Raw genomic sequence first — 17,246 nt, 5'->3', positions numbered from 1 at the left:
TTAGCGTTTTATTTGACCATCAAGGTCAAATAAAACGCTACCACCGATTCGGAAAAAGGAACACCCTGACTTGAGAAGAACCGGCGATTTTTTTTGGTCAAATTAATAAGATACATTATTGTATATGAATAGAAACAGCCAGGAGTAATGTCTTATACTGAGGGTAACCAAATAAACTGTCACCGGTAACTTCTATATTGCTCTTGTAGCTCGTATGATAAAGAAGACCAATTTAAATAATCCTCAATCGCTATCAGAGTTTGTTACATTTGACTTTAACTGTATTTTTTTTTTTTAAAGATAGCATTGATCGTTTTGACTCTTGTGAGTCAAATATTATATCAAATGGAGCATTTTTTGCATTGTTATTTTAATAAAAATAAGATAAGAACTTTAGACTAACGTAGCTTATTTTTAGCCTAAACATAAGCAAATTTCTAATTTAATAATACATTTTTTTCTTTTGTGAGTAAGTAATTATTTCACATTTAATGAGTTGTTTTTTTTACCGTACAAACTTAATGAATTTTGATTACATTGTTGTCAAGCATTCTTAATCCATTGCTTTTTTATCTATTTGGATCCTATCATTATCTTTAGGTCATTGGTTCATCTGCCTGAAGGACATACTCAAGTGTATTTGCTGATTCGTATCGGTGGATTTGATAACATGTATGAAATGAATTAATATAATTACATAACATATTACTAGTAAACAAAAATTAAACTTTTTAATTTTGATACGCTATTAAAGTTAAATGTTATCTTTCGTAAATAATAAATATATATCTTCGTACATACGGTCGTAAATAGTTTTCATAAAATATATCTATTTCTAATAGGAATGTGTATTTCTGTTATTATTTATGGAATATGGAATATTATAATATCGACATTTATAATATTATTTTCAATATATATTTTTAGTTATAATAACGAAAAAGCTGATATATTAAAATACCCGCATTTAAATGATAATTTATAGTAATATCAGTTGGAATTTTATTTTTAATAAAAACTTGATGTATATTTTAAGTGGCAATACTGAAATTTTTTCTTTCATTTCCTCGATCGACTACGAGAGGTGGCGTTAGTTCGATCGCTTAGCTACGTTCACGTCATCTTTTTTAATTTCTAATGTCTGAATTTTGTATCACACATGCTTAGGGGTAACCGAATTAAGAAAAAATCCAAGAATCCCCGAACAAGAAGAAAAGTACGAGTTAGAGTTGTAAAGTTAAATGTGAACTAGAAAGTGTGTGAACGAAGTCGCGAGGTGTCTCGTCCGTCCGGTTCGATCTGGATTTGAGCAGTTTGAACCAAGAGCCGGGCTCCCTTTCCCTTGCTTTCTTTATTAGAAAAGTTTAGTGGTGTGTTATAGATATTAAACAGTTTATTTACTGTTATTTGTAAACTTTTTTTGTTGTAAAAGTCAAGTTTATCCGTTCCAAAATGTCTGAGGAGTCGTCAGCAGATCGCAATGTCGAAATATGGAAGATCAAAAAGTTGATCAAGAGCTTGGAAATGGCGAGGGGGTGAGTTATTGTTGTGTAATTTATTCATACTATCGTATCATTTTTGATTCGTATTAGTAAGGCGCGAAGTTTTTTGGCCACATGATTGGGCGAAATTGCCAACAAGGCTGCGTCATTAGACATCGACACATGCGCAAGTTGCATGCGCGTTAAATAACCTCAGAATAACGCAATGGCTAGAAAAATGCGCACTGTCGAATTTCACTTCCATTGTTCGCATTCGATATTTAAATTTATATACACGTTAAGACTATATTTGCATATATTGCACCCTAGCTGAGACAGCTATGCGGCGAACTAATTTGAACTCTATTGACGTTTAGTTCTGTCGAACAAAAAGCATTACGGTATTTGTTGATTACTTTTTATTAGACATTATAATTTTTACTCTTGTCACTAATTTAAAAAAAAAAACGGAATTAAAAATGGAAGCTTACAATTTTATAACATACATTTCTCGATATAATCCAAATATCAAAGATATAAATGTTGTGTAATGTTCGATATAAACCAAAGTAATGATAAAATATATACATTGTGTTTCTATGGTCTAGTTTCAGAGTGCTTCTTAGCATGGGCCAATGTTTTTTACCGTCATATCCTCATTCCATCTTGTGTATTGTCCTACCATGGTTCCTTTTTGTGTTTCTGGAATACCAGTGATCACCTCGCATTGTTTCCCTCTGTTTTCTTATATGAAACATTCACAAGAATTTGTTTTGTTCTCATTCAAATAAAATTAAAACAAATATATTGTGATGAAAAATTAACATAATAAATAACAAATTATCTAGTGGCTCTCACTAGCCAAGGTTAGGCTACTAACTAGGTAACAATTAAACTAGAGCTTGGACGATATACAATCCTATAAAGAATTAAATAATTATATTTTTATTTACAAAATACAGTAATATACAATTATGAAAAATAGACTAATGTGTTATATTATGTGTTACTGTTGTGAGTCCTCGTTGATTTTTGTATTTACTTGTTTTTTATTTAAACAAACACTCTTTAGGAAAGTAGTCAATATGTAATATTCAATATTAAATATGATATGAATTGTTATTACCTATGTATTACAGATGAGTGGCTATGTCTTTATATATAAATCACTATAATATTATCTTATGAATCTGGCAACATAGGCAATGACATATTGCTCGTCATGACTCGAAAATCGATACATTTTTAGATATTTCATTATTGGGTATTGAATATAACATTGATAATAAACATATTTTCTAATTACCAACATTGTTACTACATTGCTTTATATCCGAGTTAAAGCTAAGTTCTTTCAACAGTAAAGAAGTGGGCCAGCTGATATATACATATATATTGGATCTGTAAAAAATATAAACCATTTGTTACATTACCAATGTCCTTAGAAACTAAGATGTTATGTCCCTCATGTAGCTGGCTCATTACTCTTTAAATACAGATTTAACAGTACTAAGTATTGCAGTTTGACTAGTAGAATATATGATATGAGGAATGTTTACCTTTGTAAGAAGACCTACATAAATCCTATTACCAAGTGTTTCTTTAAGATTCCCAGGTACTGACTGGGTCGTCTGATTTATCTGAGAATTGATAGTATTAGCTTTCTTTGAGACTTTTTTATTTGTGTTTTGTTTTTTCACAAAGTTGATATTTTATTTAGTAGTTCAGCTAGGATGACAGTTAGTTTTGATAGTAAACATAATTTGATTCTATACATTGGTCCGGACGCTGGAACTCCTCAACATCTATAGCGTTAACACAACATTATCTAAATAATTGTCTGTTTTTAAAGAATTTTTTCTTACAATGAACTTATTTTCTGAATTCCTATTAACTTGTCAATATTCTACATTAAGAAGTTAAAACTAATTTAATTAGTATATACTCTTGAATCATATTCAATTTATTGTTTTTTTTTCCTTATTCATATTTTGATTTATTATACACATTTTGACACATCATTCAAATGAGGCCATACATTTATTTATTTATTCACAAGCCTCCAAGGATGGATACTAAATATATATTCTGAATATTAAATAATATAAGTTTTACTACTAGCATTAAGCATGCTCTTTTAATCATAGGCGTAGTTCATTCGGTTAAGCAAAAAATATTTAAATACAATCATAAAAAGTGGAAAAGTTATACAAAACAGTAAACATTGAATATTATATTATTTATTATAAAACTACAAATGTATTTTTCATGAGTTAAAAAAGACAAAGGAGTTTGCATTCTAATATTTAATGTTTTGCAGATAAGATAACATTGTACAATATTGAATATTTGAGAAAAATATATGAATTCAATCAATGTGTTATAAGAGAAAGCCTCTGAATCATTTTCCCTTTGATTATTTATATGTAGTTATACTTTTTTTTTTGATATGTTATGGCTATCTGTCATGATCACAATAGACCACGTTTTTGGCAGATTTTCCAAATTATCTCTTTAATACGTCAGGAGATTGGATGGATACAGTGCTTAAGTGCTTCACGACATTGAATATATGTAATTGATAGGCAATATTGTATCTTTTTGTATTGTTAACAAATCACATATATATCTATATAGATATATAGGCTGTTATTGTTCATGTATTGAATGGAATGTAATGTAATAATATCCGTTTAGAAATGTACTAAAAGGACTTAGCATAATATGTATACTTGTACGACAATACATGTTAGGATTAGAAACTTGCAATATATGATATATGTCATGTTCATTAATATAGTAAAGATGAAGTGGAGTTAATTTTTTTTTAATTTACAATCTTATATATATTTGAGAAATTTATTTTTGCAATTGATAGTTATACTATACAATAAACTAGTTGCTGTACGTGACTTAGCTCACGTTTTAGCGGTTGGTTGTCATGCAAAAAGAGCCTTATGTCATCATATTTAAAGTTCAAGTTTGCTTCATGCCAAATTACATTGCAGTTCATTTTTTCATGCAGTTTTGATGTGAAGGAGAAATAGACAGTCAAACAGTATTAGTTGACATTTATAATATCAAGTATAGATAGTATTGATAGTATTGATTATGCCCAAGGGGGCAGAGTAGGTGTGAGTTGATGTAAAATGTAGATCAAACAGGCCTACAGCAGTTAATTAGTAAGAAGTAAAAGCCTGTAAATTGCCCACTGCTGGGCTAAGGCCTCCTCTCCAATTAAGGAGAAGGTTTGGAACATATTCCACCACGCTCTTCCAATGAGGGTTGGTAGTATGAACATGTGGCAGAATTTATATTAAATTTGACACATGCAGGTTTCCTCACGATGTTTTCCCTCACCACCGAGCACGAGATGAATTATAAACACAAATTAAGCACATATATATTATATATAGTGGGTTTGAACCCGAAATCATCGGTTAAGATGCACGCTTTCTAACCACTGAGCCATCTCAGCTCTAATTAATTAGTATGTTCCTGTGAATTTTATCAAATTAATCAAATCTTTAGCAGCAAGGTCTTTAGAGTTCCGCAGTGTGATGGATGATTGAAAAGATCGCGACTATGTCATGTATGCGCTCAATGTCAACACTCAACACATACAAGATAGTGTCTTAGGTCTTGCGTTTGTTGTGTGTAATATTTGGATACTAATTCATCGTCTTCGTATTTCATACAATAGATAAGGTTTCTGACAGCGTTCTCATGTTCGTTATATATTTTACAAGCTGTCATTACGGGTGATACTAGTCCTCGATTACGTTTTGAGGGGGGGGGGGGGGGAGTGTTAGGTATAAAAGGTCCTATGTCCGCCTTTGTGGTTTAAAATTTTCATAATATGTTTAGTTGTTTAGCCGTGAAAGAGTGGATAGGCAGAAGTGATTGGGCTATTTTTGCATTTATAATATTACTATAGACATTTTACTTCAGATATCGTCTAGCAAAATATTTGCAATGCCTATATTCAGTGGCGGATTTACAAATCTGCCGCTAGTAGGCTAGTAGGCTATTCAATTTTTGCCGCCCCTACTTTTTTTTTGCAACACTTATGATTTGTCTTCTATGGTCCTCATTACATCGGTTTTTTCCCGTTATTAGTATGATTATAAACTAGGTGATATTTCTGTCAGTTACTAGATTATTTTTCCAACCCGCTATGTGGTGACTAGTATACGGATTACGGATGTAATGTGTATGCATATAATTACAGATTTATTTTAAATTTCTGTAAGAATCTTCAAATTTGGGCTAAATTTGCCGCTCTAGGCATCTATTTAGCCTATTGTTAAATCCTCCACTGCCTATATTAGAACATTCTACATATAACATTCTACCGCTAAATAGCAATACTTAGTATATATGAGTGAGCCAGTGTAACAACAGGCATAATGTACAAAACATCTTAGTTCCCAAGGTCGGTGACGAATGGGTGTAACGCAAGGAATGTTTATTGTTTATGGGCGGTAGTGACTATTTCACCATTAGGTCCATTTGCCTACTATATTTATATGATACTAGCTGTCGCCAGCGTTTTCGTTCGTGTTTCAGGGTGTATGTTGTCACGAGTTTGGCAAAAAAAGTAGCCAATGGCCTTCTTTGGAGTTCAAGTTTGCTCAACACGAAATACCTTCAAAATTTTCTAGACGAAAATTCGACGACCTCCGTGGTCGAGTAGTGTGTACGCCGGCTTTCATGGGTACTCCACTCCGAGGTCCCGGGTTCGTCCGGCTGAGTCGATGTAGATTACCATTAGTTTTCTATGTTGTCTTGGGTCTGGGTGTTTGTGGTACCGTCGTTACTTCTGACTTTCCACAACACAAGTGCTTAGCTACTTACATTGGGATCAGAGTAATGTATGTGATGTTGCCTTATAAAAAAAAATCGGTCCATTGGTTTGGTCGCGAAAGATCGACAGACAGACAGACAGAGTTACTTTAACATTTAAAATATTAGTTATATTTCAATGGCGCTGTAAGAAAAATTAACCATTCCTTACATCGTCAATGCGCCACCAGCCTTGGGAACTAAGATGTCATGTCCCTTGTGCCTGTATATACACTGGCTCACTCACCCTTCAAACTGCCAAAGAACAAAGTACTGTTGTGAGAATAGTAGCGGTAGCTTCTCCTTATTGTAAAATAACGATTCAAAAGTGCTTGTAAAACCTTTGTGCCTACTTGAATAAACTTTATTTTGATTTGATTTGAATATCTGATGAGATGGTGGTATCTAGTAACAATACCAAGGTACTAAGTTAATATAAAGTATATAATGATAATTATATGAACAACAAAGATTGTACGACACAAATTATATGTAGCATCGGAAAATGCAATGGAATGAAAATAAAACCGATTACTGCCGATTAATACAACCAATAGAAATAGCTCTCTATCGCGCCATTCGACGCTATTCGTCGCTATAGATTCACGCGTCAGAGAAAGCAAGTGCCTGTAAATCGACGCGTCAAATTGACGAATATATTAAGTCATATGATATTACAAGTTATTACGTTTGTGCAAAGATCATATTCGCATGAGAAATTAATATTAATAATTTGGGCTAGCGTACTCAATTCGGATGTGATCGGTTTTACGAATTTCGCCGATGCTACATCTGAGTTGTGTCGTACTATATAAGTTTGACGGTTGAACATCTGATGAGTGTATAGTACGACACAACTTAGATGTCGCATCGGCAAAATTCGTAAAACCGATTAAATCCGAATTAAGTACGCTGTCCCAAATTATCAATATTTATTTCTCATGCGAATATGATCTTTGCACAAACGTAATAACTTATAATATCATATGACCTAATATATTCGTCAATTTGACGCGTCGATTTACATGCACTTGCTTTGTCTAACGCGTGAATCTATAGCGACGAATAGCGTCGAATGGCGTGATAGGGAGCTATTTCTATTGGTTGTGTAAATCTTCAGTAATCGGTTTTATTTTCATTCCATTGCATTTTCCGATACTACATCTAATTTGTGTCTTACTATACCTACTCGGGGCTTGCACAAGACCCTACCACCAAGTAAATATAAGGTATATGATGGTATATGATGTATTTTTTTTCGTTTCAGGAATGGTACATCGATGATATCGCTGATAATACCGCCGAAGGATCAGATCTCACGGGTGTCGAAGATGTTAGCTGATGAGTTCGGTACAGCCTCCAATATCAAGTCCCGCGTGAACCGTCTGTCCGTTCTCGGGGCCATCACGTCGGTACAGCATCGACTGAAATTGTACACTAAAGGTAATTGAAAGGGCTTATGTGCAACGAGGCCTCACACATACAAATACACAGCCTGTAAATTACCCACTGCTGGGTTAAGGCCTCCCCTCCCTTTGAGGAGAAGATTTGGAAAATATGCCACCACACTGTTTCAATGCGGGTTGCTGGAATACAAATGTGGCAGAATTTCCTCACAATGTTTTCCTTCACCGCTGAGCACGAGATAAATTAGAAAACACAAATTAAGCACACATATATATAGTGGTGCTTGCCTGGGTTGGAACTCGCAATCATCGGTTAAGATGCACGCGTTCTAACTACTGGGCCATCTCGACTCACCACACTGTTGCAGAATTTCTATGAAATTAGACACATGCAGGTTTCCTCACGATGTTTTCCTTCATCAATGAGCACGAGATGAATTATAAACACAAATTAAGCACGTGAATTCACTGGTGCTTGCCTGGGTTTGAACTCGCAATCATCGGTTAAGATGCACGCGTTCTGACCACTTTACCTTTTCATGACTAATATCCTCCTTCGTTAATATTTCGGCATATGTACCGCCAATCTACACCATAAAAAAAAAAAGAAAAAAAATAATTGATTTTGTATTTTCCGTTATAACTGTATTTTAGGAGGTTAATCTAATCTTGTTATTTTTTTACTAGTCTAAGCAAATGTCTGTGTATGTATGAAAGTAATATTTAAGCCAAAATTTGTGTATACATATTTTCTTCTGCTCATTTTTCGTTTTGTATTGTTTTTTGTTTCACTTTTGTTGTTGTAGCGAGTAATAGTAATTAATAGTTAAATTAGCACGTAGTGTTTGCTTTTAAATGATTTTACATAATGTTTGTATGCATATCATCTAATTGTATATTTGTGTTAGAAAGACAAATGTGAAATCGCTAGCAAACCTAATAAATAAATTCTTTCCACAGTACCACCGAATGGCCTCGTAATCTATTGTGGTACCATCGTCACGGAGGAGGGCAAAGAGAAGAAGGTGAACATCGATTTCGAACCATTCAAACCCATAAACACGTCGCTCTACCTCTGCGATAACAAGTTCCATACGGAAGCCCTGACGGCGTTACTCGCCGATGACAACAAATTCGGTTTCATCGTGATGGACGGTAACGGAGCCCTGTTCGGTACACTCCAGGGTAACACCAGAGAGGTGAGTTTGAGATTATGTTTTTTTACTAGCAGCCCGTCCCAGCGTCGCACGGGTGGACAAAAGATTTTTTACGCCTTGGGTTACGTTTCTTAAGTTTTAGCAAGAATTCCTTATCTTTTCTAGAAATAAATATGGCCTATATTGCTCGTGGGTAATGTAGCTTTCGAATGGTGAAAGATTTTTTTAAATTGGTCCAGTACTTTTTGAGCCTATTCATTACAAACAAACAAACAAAGTTTTCCTCTTTATAATATTAGTAAAGATAATTTACTAGAGAAAGCACGGACAATAACCCCCCCCCCCCCTTTTGAGCCCCGGCTTCGCTAGGGTGTAACGCTGATACTAAATATACTACAGATTATGTTTATATAGTCGTATATCACATTAGATATTCTTATATTATCAGTGTGAGTTAACTATATTGTTCGTGTATTATATGTATCAAAATCCGTTGCGTAGTTTCAAAGATCTAAGCATACATAGGGACAGACAGCGGTAAGCGACTTTGTTTTGTACTATGTAGTGATGATTAGTTCGATACATGTAAAATGATATTCACTATTCGTGATGTTTGATGAATTTTATAATCGGAAAAAATATAAATTACGGATGGCAGTACATAAATATAAACGTGTCTCAGTATTGAGAACGGGTTTGCCAGAATAATAAATTAAAAATGATCAGTAAAAACCTCTGATAAGTTTGCCTATGCACTGTCTTCACAGTGACTTTGAATGATATTCTTCTGAGTGATTTTTTTTTTATGCTAGTACGCTTTAGAATCTGTTATTTATATGGCTTGTTTTTATGAATGTTTATTTATTTTTTTTAATCGAGAAGAACTGTTCTTTTTCTTAAATTAAATTCATAATCAACTATAAATAATTAAAATTTATTTAGTACCAAGAATAGACTAATATTTATTAAAGCTAAATATTTTCGATTAAAAGACAATTAATGATATTAAATATAAAGGGAACACCGGTTCTGAATGTAGATTCTACCGCAAATCCCGGCAAGGAACTCAGTACTTTATATAACAACTTAATCTTAAAGATATAAACTCAAATCAAACTCCTATTTTAAATATAGAAAGCATTGAATTGTTTGCCAAATTAAACACTATTATGGTTTCGGAGAAGGAAATACTCTGACCTCAGAGAAGCGTTAAGAAATCCCATATATAACTACGTAATTTTCTGCTTTACTATTCTAGTATGTAGTAGTATTATATAAATTGACTATTTCTATCTCTAGGAATATATAAATCACGGAAATCCTGATGATATACATCCTGTTCGTATATGTCGCATCAATTACGTACATTGCAAGGCGTCCCCTATGTTTTAATCTATGTTAAGAACGGTTGCCGATCCACCTGTATAGCTTATGATCAGTGTTTTAGCGACCACTACTCCCACACACCCCCCCCCCCACTTTCTATGACGTGCGGGAAGTGCGTAAAAAAAAAGGTTGTAATCTATTGAGGTAAATTTCAGTTAAATTATAAAAACTCTAACCTAACCGAATTATTATGAACTATCCAAATTGTCTGTGTTTTATTGTAAGTATAAACGTTAACAATCTTTCGACAGTTTACAATCTCACGAGATAGATTTTTATCTAAGTATGTTTGTAATCTCACGGTGACATATAAATATGAGACAACATCACATACATTACTCTGATTCCAATGTAAGTAGCTAAAGCACTTGTGTTATGTGGTACCACAAACACCCAGACCCAAGACAACATAGAAAACTAATGATAATCTACGTTGACTCGGCCGGGAATCGAACCCGGGACCTCGGAGTGGCGTAACCATGAAAACCGGTGTACACACCACTCGACCGCGGAGGTCGTCATATATATATATATATATATATATATATATACAACAATCGAATAAGATGGACACACAAACCTAATATATATAATAACGTATATGACATAGGTAATAAAATACACTTTAATATTAATACATTAAATAAATAAATAAATAAACTGATTCCAGGTCCTCCACAAGTTCACCGTGGATCTGCCGAAGAAGCACGGTCGTGGTGGTCAGTCGGCCCTCCGTTTCGCGCGTCTCCGTATGGAGAAGCGTCACAACTACGTGCGGAAGGTGGCCGAGGTCGCGACCCAGCTTTTCATCAGCGCCGACCGGCCGAACGTCGCCGGTCTCATCCTGGCCGGTTCGGCTGACTTCAAGACTGAGCTCAGTCAGTCGGATATGTTCGACCCGGTATGAGCTTTGTTTCCGTCACCTTAAGATCTATTTTCGCGTGCACTGAGCACAGTACTAATGTTGTCGGTTTGAAGGGTGAGTGAGCCAGTGTAACAGGCACAAGGGACGATCTTAGTTCCCAAGGTTGGTGGCGCATTGACGATGTAAGGAATAGTTAATATTTCTCACAGCGTCATTGTCTATGGGTGATGGTGACCGCTAACCATCAGGTGGCCCATATGCTCGTCCGCCAACCTATATCATAATAAAAAAAATGACAACAAAACAATAAGATGTATACGATTGTGTACGACACAAAAGAGATGTAGCATCGGAAAATGCAATGGAATGAAAATAAAACCGATTACTGCCGGTTTACACAACCAATAGAAATAGCTCCCTATCGCGCTATTCGACGCTATTCGTCGCTATAGATTCACGCGTCAGAGAAAGCAACTGCACGTAAATCGACGCGTCAAATTGACGAATATATTAGGTTATATAATATTACAAGTTATTACGTTTGTGCAAAGATCATATTCGCATGAGAAATAAAGATTGATAGTTTGGGAGAGCGTACTCAATTCGGATGTGATCGGTTTTACGAATTCTGCCGATGCTACATCTAAGTTGTGTCGTAATATATGTACTATATTATATCTCGACTCTTATTCGGTTGTAATATAGTGGCTTTAAATAATGATTTACAATAATTCATTCACAATTATTATTGATATAATTATTGTACAGTCGGGGTAAGACAAGGTTCGTCACCTTAAGATCTATTTTCGTGTGCTCAGTGCGAGCGATAATCTGCTTTACCGACCGAGAGTGACGTATTGCGTCGCAGTGATTCGATGTTTAGATTCAAAAGGTACTAAGAGTTAGACTTGATAAAGGAATTAATTTGAAAACTGACGATGGTTTTCTTACTCTGACTGTACTGTACTAAGTAAGCTATAGACTATTCTAATGGAAGTAGGAAAAGGTCGAAAGATAAAGGCATCTGGTTTAGGACCATACCTCTTAGTTATATATATTATATATAGTTACAACCTATTACTATACCTTGGATCGACACCCTAAGACCTGGTACATTCCATTAAATAAATTTCGCCATATGATGGGAAAATCTCCCAACCCTTATTGTTCCATTTGTGGTATTGTAAGACGTCTACCATATTTTGATGGAATGTGTTCGGAACGAAAATAAGCGATAAATTTTTTAGCAGTATACTATTCCAAATGAACGTTGGTGTAATAGCATTTTATCAGTTTCTGATTCAAACTCTGCAAAAAAATTGTATGAGATAGTTTACCAAGCTTTGATAGAACGACCATAAACTTATTACTAAGAAATGTATACACACCGTTTGTGCACTAACAGAGCGACATAGTCACTTTAGCGACAAAGCTCTTGAAATAAAGAAAAAAGAACATTTACGTATTTAATAATAATATATAGCTACTACTACAAGAGCTGAGATGGCCCAGTGGTTAGAACGCGTGCATCTTAACCGATGATTGCGGGTTCAAACCCAGGCAAGCACCACTATATATATGTGCTTAATTGTGTTTATAATTCATCTCGTGCTCGGCGGTGAAGGAAAACATCGTGAGGAAACCTGCATGTGTCTAATTTCATCGAAATTCTGTCACATGTGCATTCCACCAACCCGCATTGGAACAGCGTGGTGGAATATGTTCCAATCTCTCTCCTTAATGGAAGAGGAGGCCTTATCTCAGCAGTGGGAAATTTACAGGCTGTTACTTTACTTTACTATAGCTACTAATTATATCATCATTAAATAATTCCTTGTGTATTCCAGCGTCTCCAAACGAAAATCATCAAACTGGTGGATGTGTCCTACGGTGGTGAGAATGGTTTCAACCAAGCTATCGAGCTGGCCGCTGAATCGTTGCAGAATGTCAAGTTCATCCAAGAGAAGAAACTGATTGGGAGATACTTTGATGAGATCTCACAGGTACATCTCTCTTTATTTGTAGTCTTTTATCATTTCTGAAGGACAAGTTTGAGTTCCAAGAAAATCAAAAGATACTTTATTCAAGTAGGGTTTTACAAGCACTTTTGAATCGTCATTTTACAATTAAGTGAAGCTACCACCGGTTCGGAAAGTAGATTCTACCGAGAACCGCCAAGAAAAAGAGTAACTACTGATAGTTACTCTTTTTCAACATTTACAAAATACAATCATATTAGTTAAATACAATTATATATGTATGTAATGTATCCTGCTTGTAAGTCAACGAGTATTAATTCTAAGCTTTTTTATCATCTACAAAATCTTCAAAATCTGTGCCATTGGACATCTCGATGGAAGAAATCCAACCGGCTTAAAGTTAGATGGTAGTATTGTCATTCAATATTATACTGTAATGTTTCAGGATACCGGCAAGTATTGCTTCGGTGTGGACGACACGTTGCGAGCGCTTGAGCTGGGTGCTGTGGAGACGCTCATTTGCTGGGAAAATCTGGATATACAGAGGTGATGAGTAACCCATTATCTTTGGACTTTATATGCCCGTTGGTCAGAAGTCAAATTATATGCCTTGGCTGCCCCGAGCTCGTGGAACGATTTAAGTCAGCGGTCGGCAACCTTTTGTTAGGCAAGGGCCACAAGGTGGCAAAATAAAGTAAAGGCGGGCCGCAGTCATGATATTAACCTTAGAAGCCCAATATACCTACGCACAATTAGTGTTAATTAGTCATATTCCATAGATAAAAGAAAAATGCTATTGAAAATTGTTAAAAGATACAGAGTTTAATTCGTACACAAACGACCTAAATAGGAAACTGACTTTACACAAATTTTAGTGGGATGAGGTTGCATTTGAGATGCTATTATTTGTATGTTTAATATATTTGTCAACTTTTTTACTAAACATTCACGGGCCCCAAGGAAGATATTCGCGGGCCGCGGGTTGCCGACCGCTGATTTAAGTCATAAATCATATAAAGTGCTGAGCTTTAATTGAAATTAAAGTCTATAAGCATGATAATGATGTTTCTGTATGATATACAGATATGTATGAGTATACAGATATGTGCATTTGCCAGTCTTGGCATCCAAAGAATTTTAAGAGGAAAGAGTCAAAAATGTCTATTAGAAAACTTAAGCTACCTTATAAGTAGCGAATTGTATGATAAGAGTTATATCCTGACTTATCGAAGTCAGTATTGTGTTTGAGTATCCACATAATATATCAACTTAAGAGCTACTAAACATATTGTTAGATACACTGTTTGCCCGGAGACACTTTTTATATAACCGTAATAATGCCACTGATTCATCTGATACAGGGTCGGGCAAGGGTAATGATCAACTTGTTGTTACTTTTGTAAAGATTCAATAATACATCCCTACGTTGAACAAGAATTAATACTCTAATAGTGTACCCTCACTCTCAGAACCCAATTGTCCTGACAATCATCTCCAGTAATGTTCGGACAGGAACAACATATCCACAATATCTAGCTGATATACCTAAGCCTATCAGCTGTTACCTTATGTAAAACTTTAGCAATCCTTGTTTATTTTAAACAGTAACCGACACTATATATTATATATATATGTATAAAGGCTCCCAGATGACCGTGCCTTTTTTTACGTTTTATATTAAACATTTTGGCCTTTTTCATTTTATATTTTTTACTAAACATCAGCAAATAACAGACCGATACTATAATCAACTCTGTACTGTTTCAGATATGTCTTGAAATCACACGCCACCAACCAAGAGACTATTCTGCATTTGACGCCCGAGCAAGAGAAGGATAAATCACATTTCACCGATAAAGAGGTGAGATTCGAATAAACTTAATGTTTGTAGCTAACAGCATGTAGATTTCCCACTGCTGGGCTAAGGGCTCGTGTCCCTTTGAGGAGTAGGTTAAATAAATATAAATAAATATTTTAAATATGAGACAACATCACATACATTACTCTGATCCCAATGTAAGTAGCTGAAGCACTTGTGTTGTGGAAATCAGAAGTAACGACGGTACCACAAACACCCAGACCCAAGACAACATAGAAAACTAATGGTAATCTACATCGACTTGGCCAGGAATCGAACCCGGGACCTCAGAGTGGCGTACCCATGAAAACCGGTGTACACACCACTCGACCAAGGAGGTCGTCAAAAGGTTTGCAGCATATTTCATCTCGTTGCTCCAATAAACCCGCATTGGAGTGGATGCATGTGACTAACAACAACAACAGCCTGTAAATTCCCACTGCTGGGTTAAAGGCCTCCTCTCCCTTTGAGGAGAAGTTTTGGAACATATTCCACCACGCTGTTCCAATGCGGGTTGGTGGAATACACATGTGGCAGAATTTCTATGAAATTTGTCACATGCAGGTTTCCTCACGATGTTTTCCTTCACCGCTGAGCACGAGATGAATTATAAAGACAAATCAAGCACATGAATCAGCGGTGCTTGCTTGGGTTTGAACCCGCAATCATACTACAGACTAAATTTCGTTGAAATTAGACACATGCAGGTTTCCTCACGATGTTTTCCTTGATGAGAGATGAATTATAAACACAAATATTATCTAAGATTGTATTAATGAAGAGTACTGATTGGGTGTGTTCTCTGTTTCAGACCGGGGTGGAATTGGAGCTGGTAGAATGTCAGCCGCTACTGGAATGGCTTGCGAACAACTACAAGTCGTTTGGTGCGACCCTCGAGATCATCACGGACAAGAGTCAGGAGGGCAGTCAGTTCGTGCGAGGATTCGGTGGAATTGGCGGTAAGTTGACTGTTTACACTTTACAACCCCCGTATAACACAGTCGGAGTAAGAAAACTTTCAGTTTACAAATTAATTCCTTTATCCTTTATCGAGTCTTAAGCTCTTAGTACCTTTTGTAACTAAAGCACTTAACTGACAGATGCATATAAAATTTAACTTACACAGTACGATATAGCGCGTCAAGTGTAAGTTGGCGTGTGGCAAAAACATGTGCTAATTTTTTTTATTCATTTATATCTTATTTGTTTTATTTATTAAGAAAACTTACCCAAAATCTATTAAAAATTAGACGTAGAGAATTATTTTCTAGGGAGATATTGGTAAAATAAACAAAAAAGTGGCAAAACAAAGGTGTGCCACATGAACGCCAACTTATATTTGACAGTATGATAACTTGGTTCAAAATAGCGTAACATCTTTGGACTGCGTCTAGTTTTATATCAACGTGAAACCTTTCTGATGACGTAATCAGTCGTTACAAATTCAAATTAGATGTGATGTTTTCTACTGAATTGTCAAAATATGTCTGTCAGTGTCATATATTCTCGATCGGTGAAGCAGATTATCGCTCGTACTGAGCACACGAAAATAGATCTTAAGGTGACGAACCTTTTCTTACCCCGACTGTACATAATATCTTCTAATTATAGGGTTGTGTGTTTGCTTTAATCATAAGGGTTGTATAGTTTCGAACTGTACAAATGTTTAGGATTTTTTTTGTAATAAAATAATTGTAATTTTATAACATATATACATAATATCTGATATATACAATGTATATGTTGCAGTCAGATCTCTTTGCTAGTGAAATTATATTTGACTGGCAACATTCTGTACTTTTGACTTATGACATGGATTCTGTAGTAACATTTGTTTTTTAATCGAGTATATACTTAAAAATATGTCGATATATTCCATAATGGTGTTTAATAATAACGTTTTTTAAAAGTTTGCAATATAGAAATAAATCTTTAATGTAGGGTGAAAAGTGCTTTAAATAAATAAAACTAACAACTATTAATATTGTCTATGTCTTAAGTTTGAAGTACTTTTAAATATTCTAATCAGTTAAATTGGATTGTAATATATGTTATACATAAAAGTTATCGAACACTGCTTTGATGGAAGAAGATTCGATACCCACTGTGAAACATTCGATATGATTATTAATTTGTATGTGAATTTAAGTTTATTTTGTACGGTTCGGAAAGTAGATTCTATTTTGAAAATCATATCAAAGTGTTACAGCGGTAATCGAATCTAGTACTCTTGGTATCGGTATGTGTTTGAATAATATATCGTCAATGT

At 34.9% G+C, this 17,246-nt stretch overlaps 1 protein-coding gene across 1 annotated transcript in view; it reads left to right on the top strand.

Moving 5' to 3' along the window:
* Window positions 1-1,054: 1,054 nt before the first annotated feature.
* LOC124541761 (eukaryotic peptide chain release factor subunit 1) overlaps window positions 1,055-17,246 on the top strand; it is a 31,451-nt gene continuing 15,259 nt past the window's right edge. Inside the window, exons 1-8 of the mRNA XM_047119708.1 lie at window positions 1,055-1,535; window positions 7,594-7,769; window positions 8,693-8,931; window positions 10,946-11,176; window positions 12,988-13,143; window positions 13,565-13,665; window positions 14,887-14,980; window positions 15,789-15,936. Coding sequence (XP_046975664.1) covers window positions 1,453-1,535; window positions 7,594-7,769; window positions 8,693-8,931; window positions 10,946-11,176; window positions 12,988-13,143; window positions 13,565-13,665; window positions 14,887-14,980; window positions 15,789-15,936 — 1,228 coding nt within the window. The 5' untranslated portion in view covers window positions 1,055-1,452. The remainder of the gene's footprint in view (window positions 1,536-7,593; window positions 7,770-8,692; window positions 8,932-10,945; window positions 11,177-12,987; window positions 13,144-13,564; window positions 13,666-14,886; window positions 14,981-15,788; window positions 15,937-17,246) is intronic.

Source organism: Vanessa cardui, chromosome 28 (genome assembly GCF_905220365.1).
Source record: "Vanessa cardui chromosome 28, ilVanCard2.1, whole genome shotgun sequence".
Taxonomy (NCBI): domain Eukaryota; kingdom Metazoa; phylum Arthropoda; class Insecta; order Lepidoptera; family Nymphalidae; genus Vanessa; species Vanessa cardui.
The sequence above is the reverse complement of the archived record's forward strand: the minus strand, read 5'-3'. Positions and strand labels throughout refer to the sequence as shown.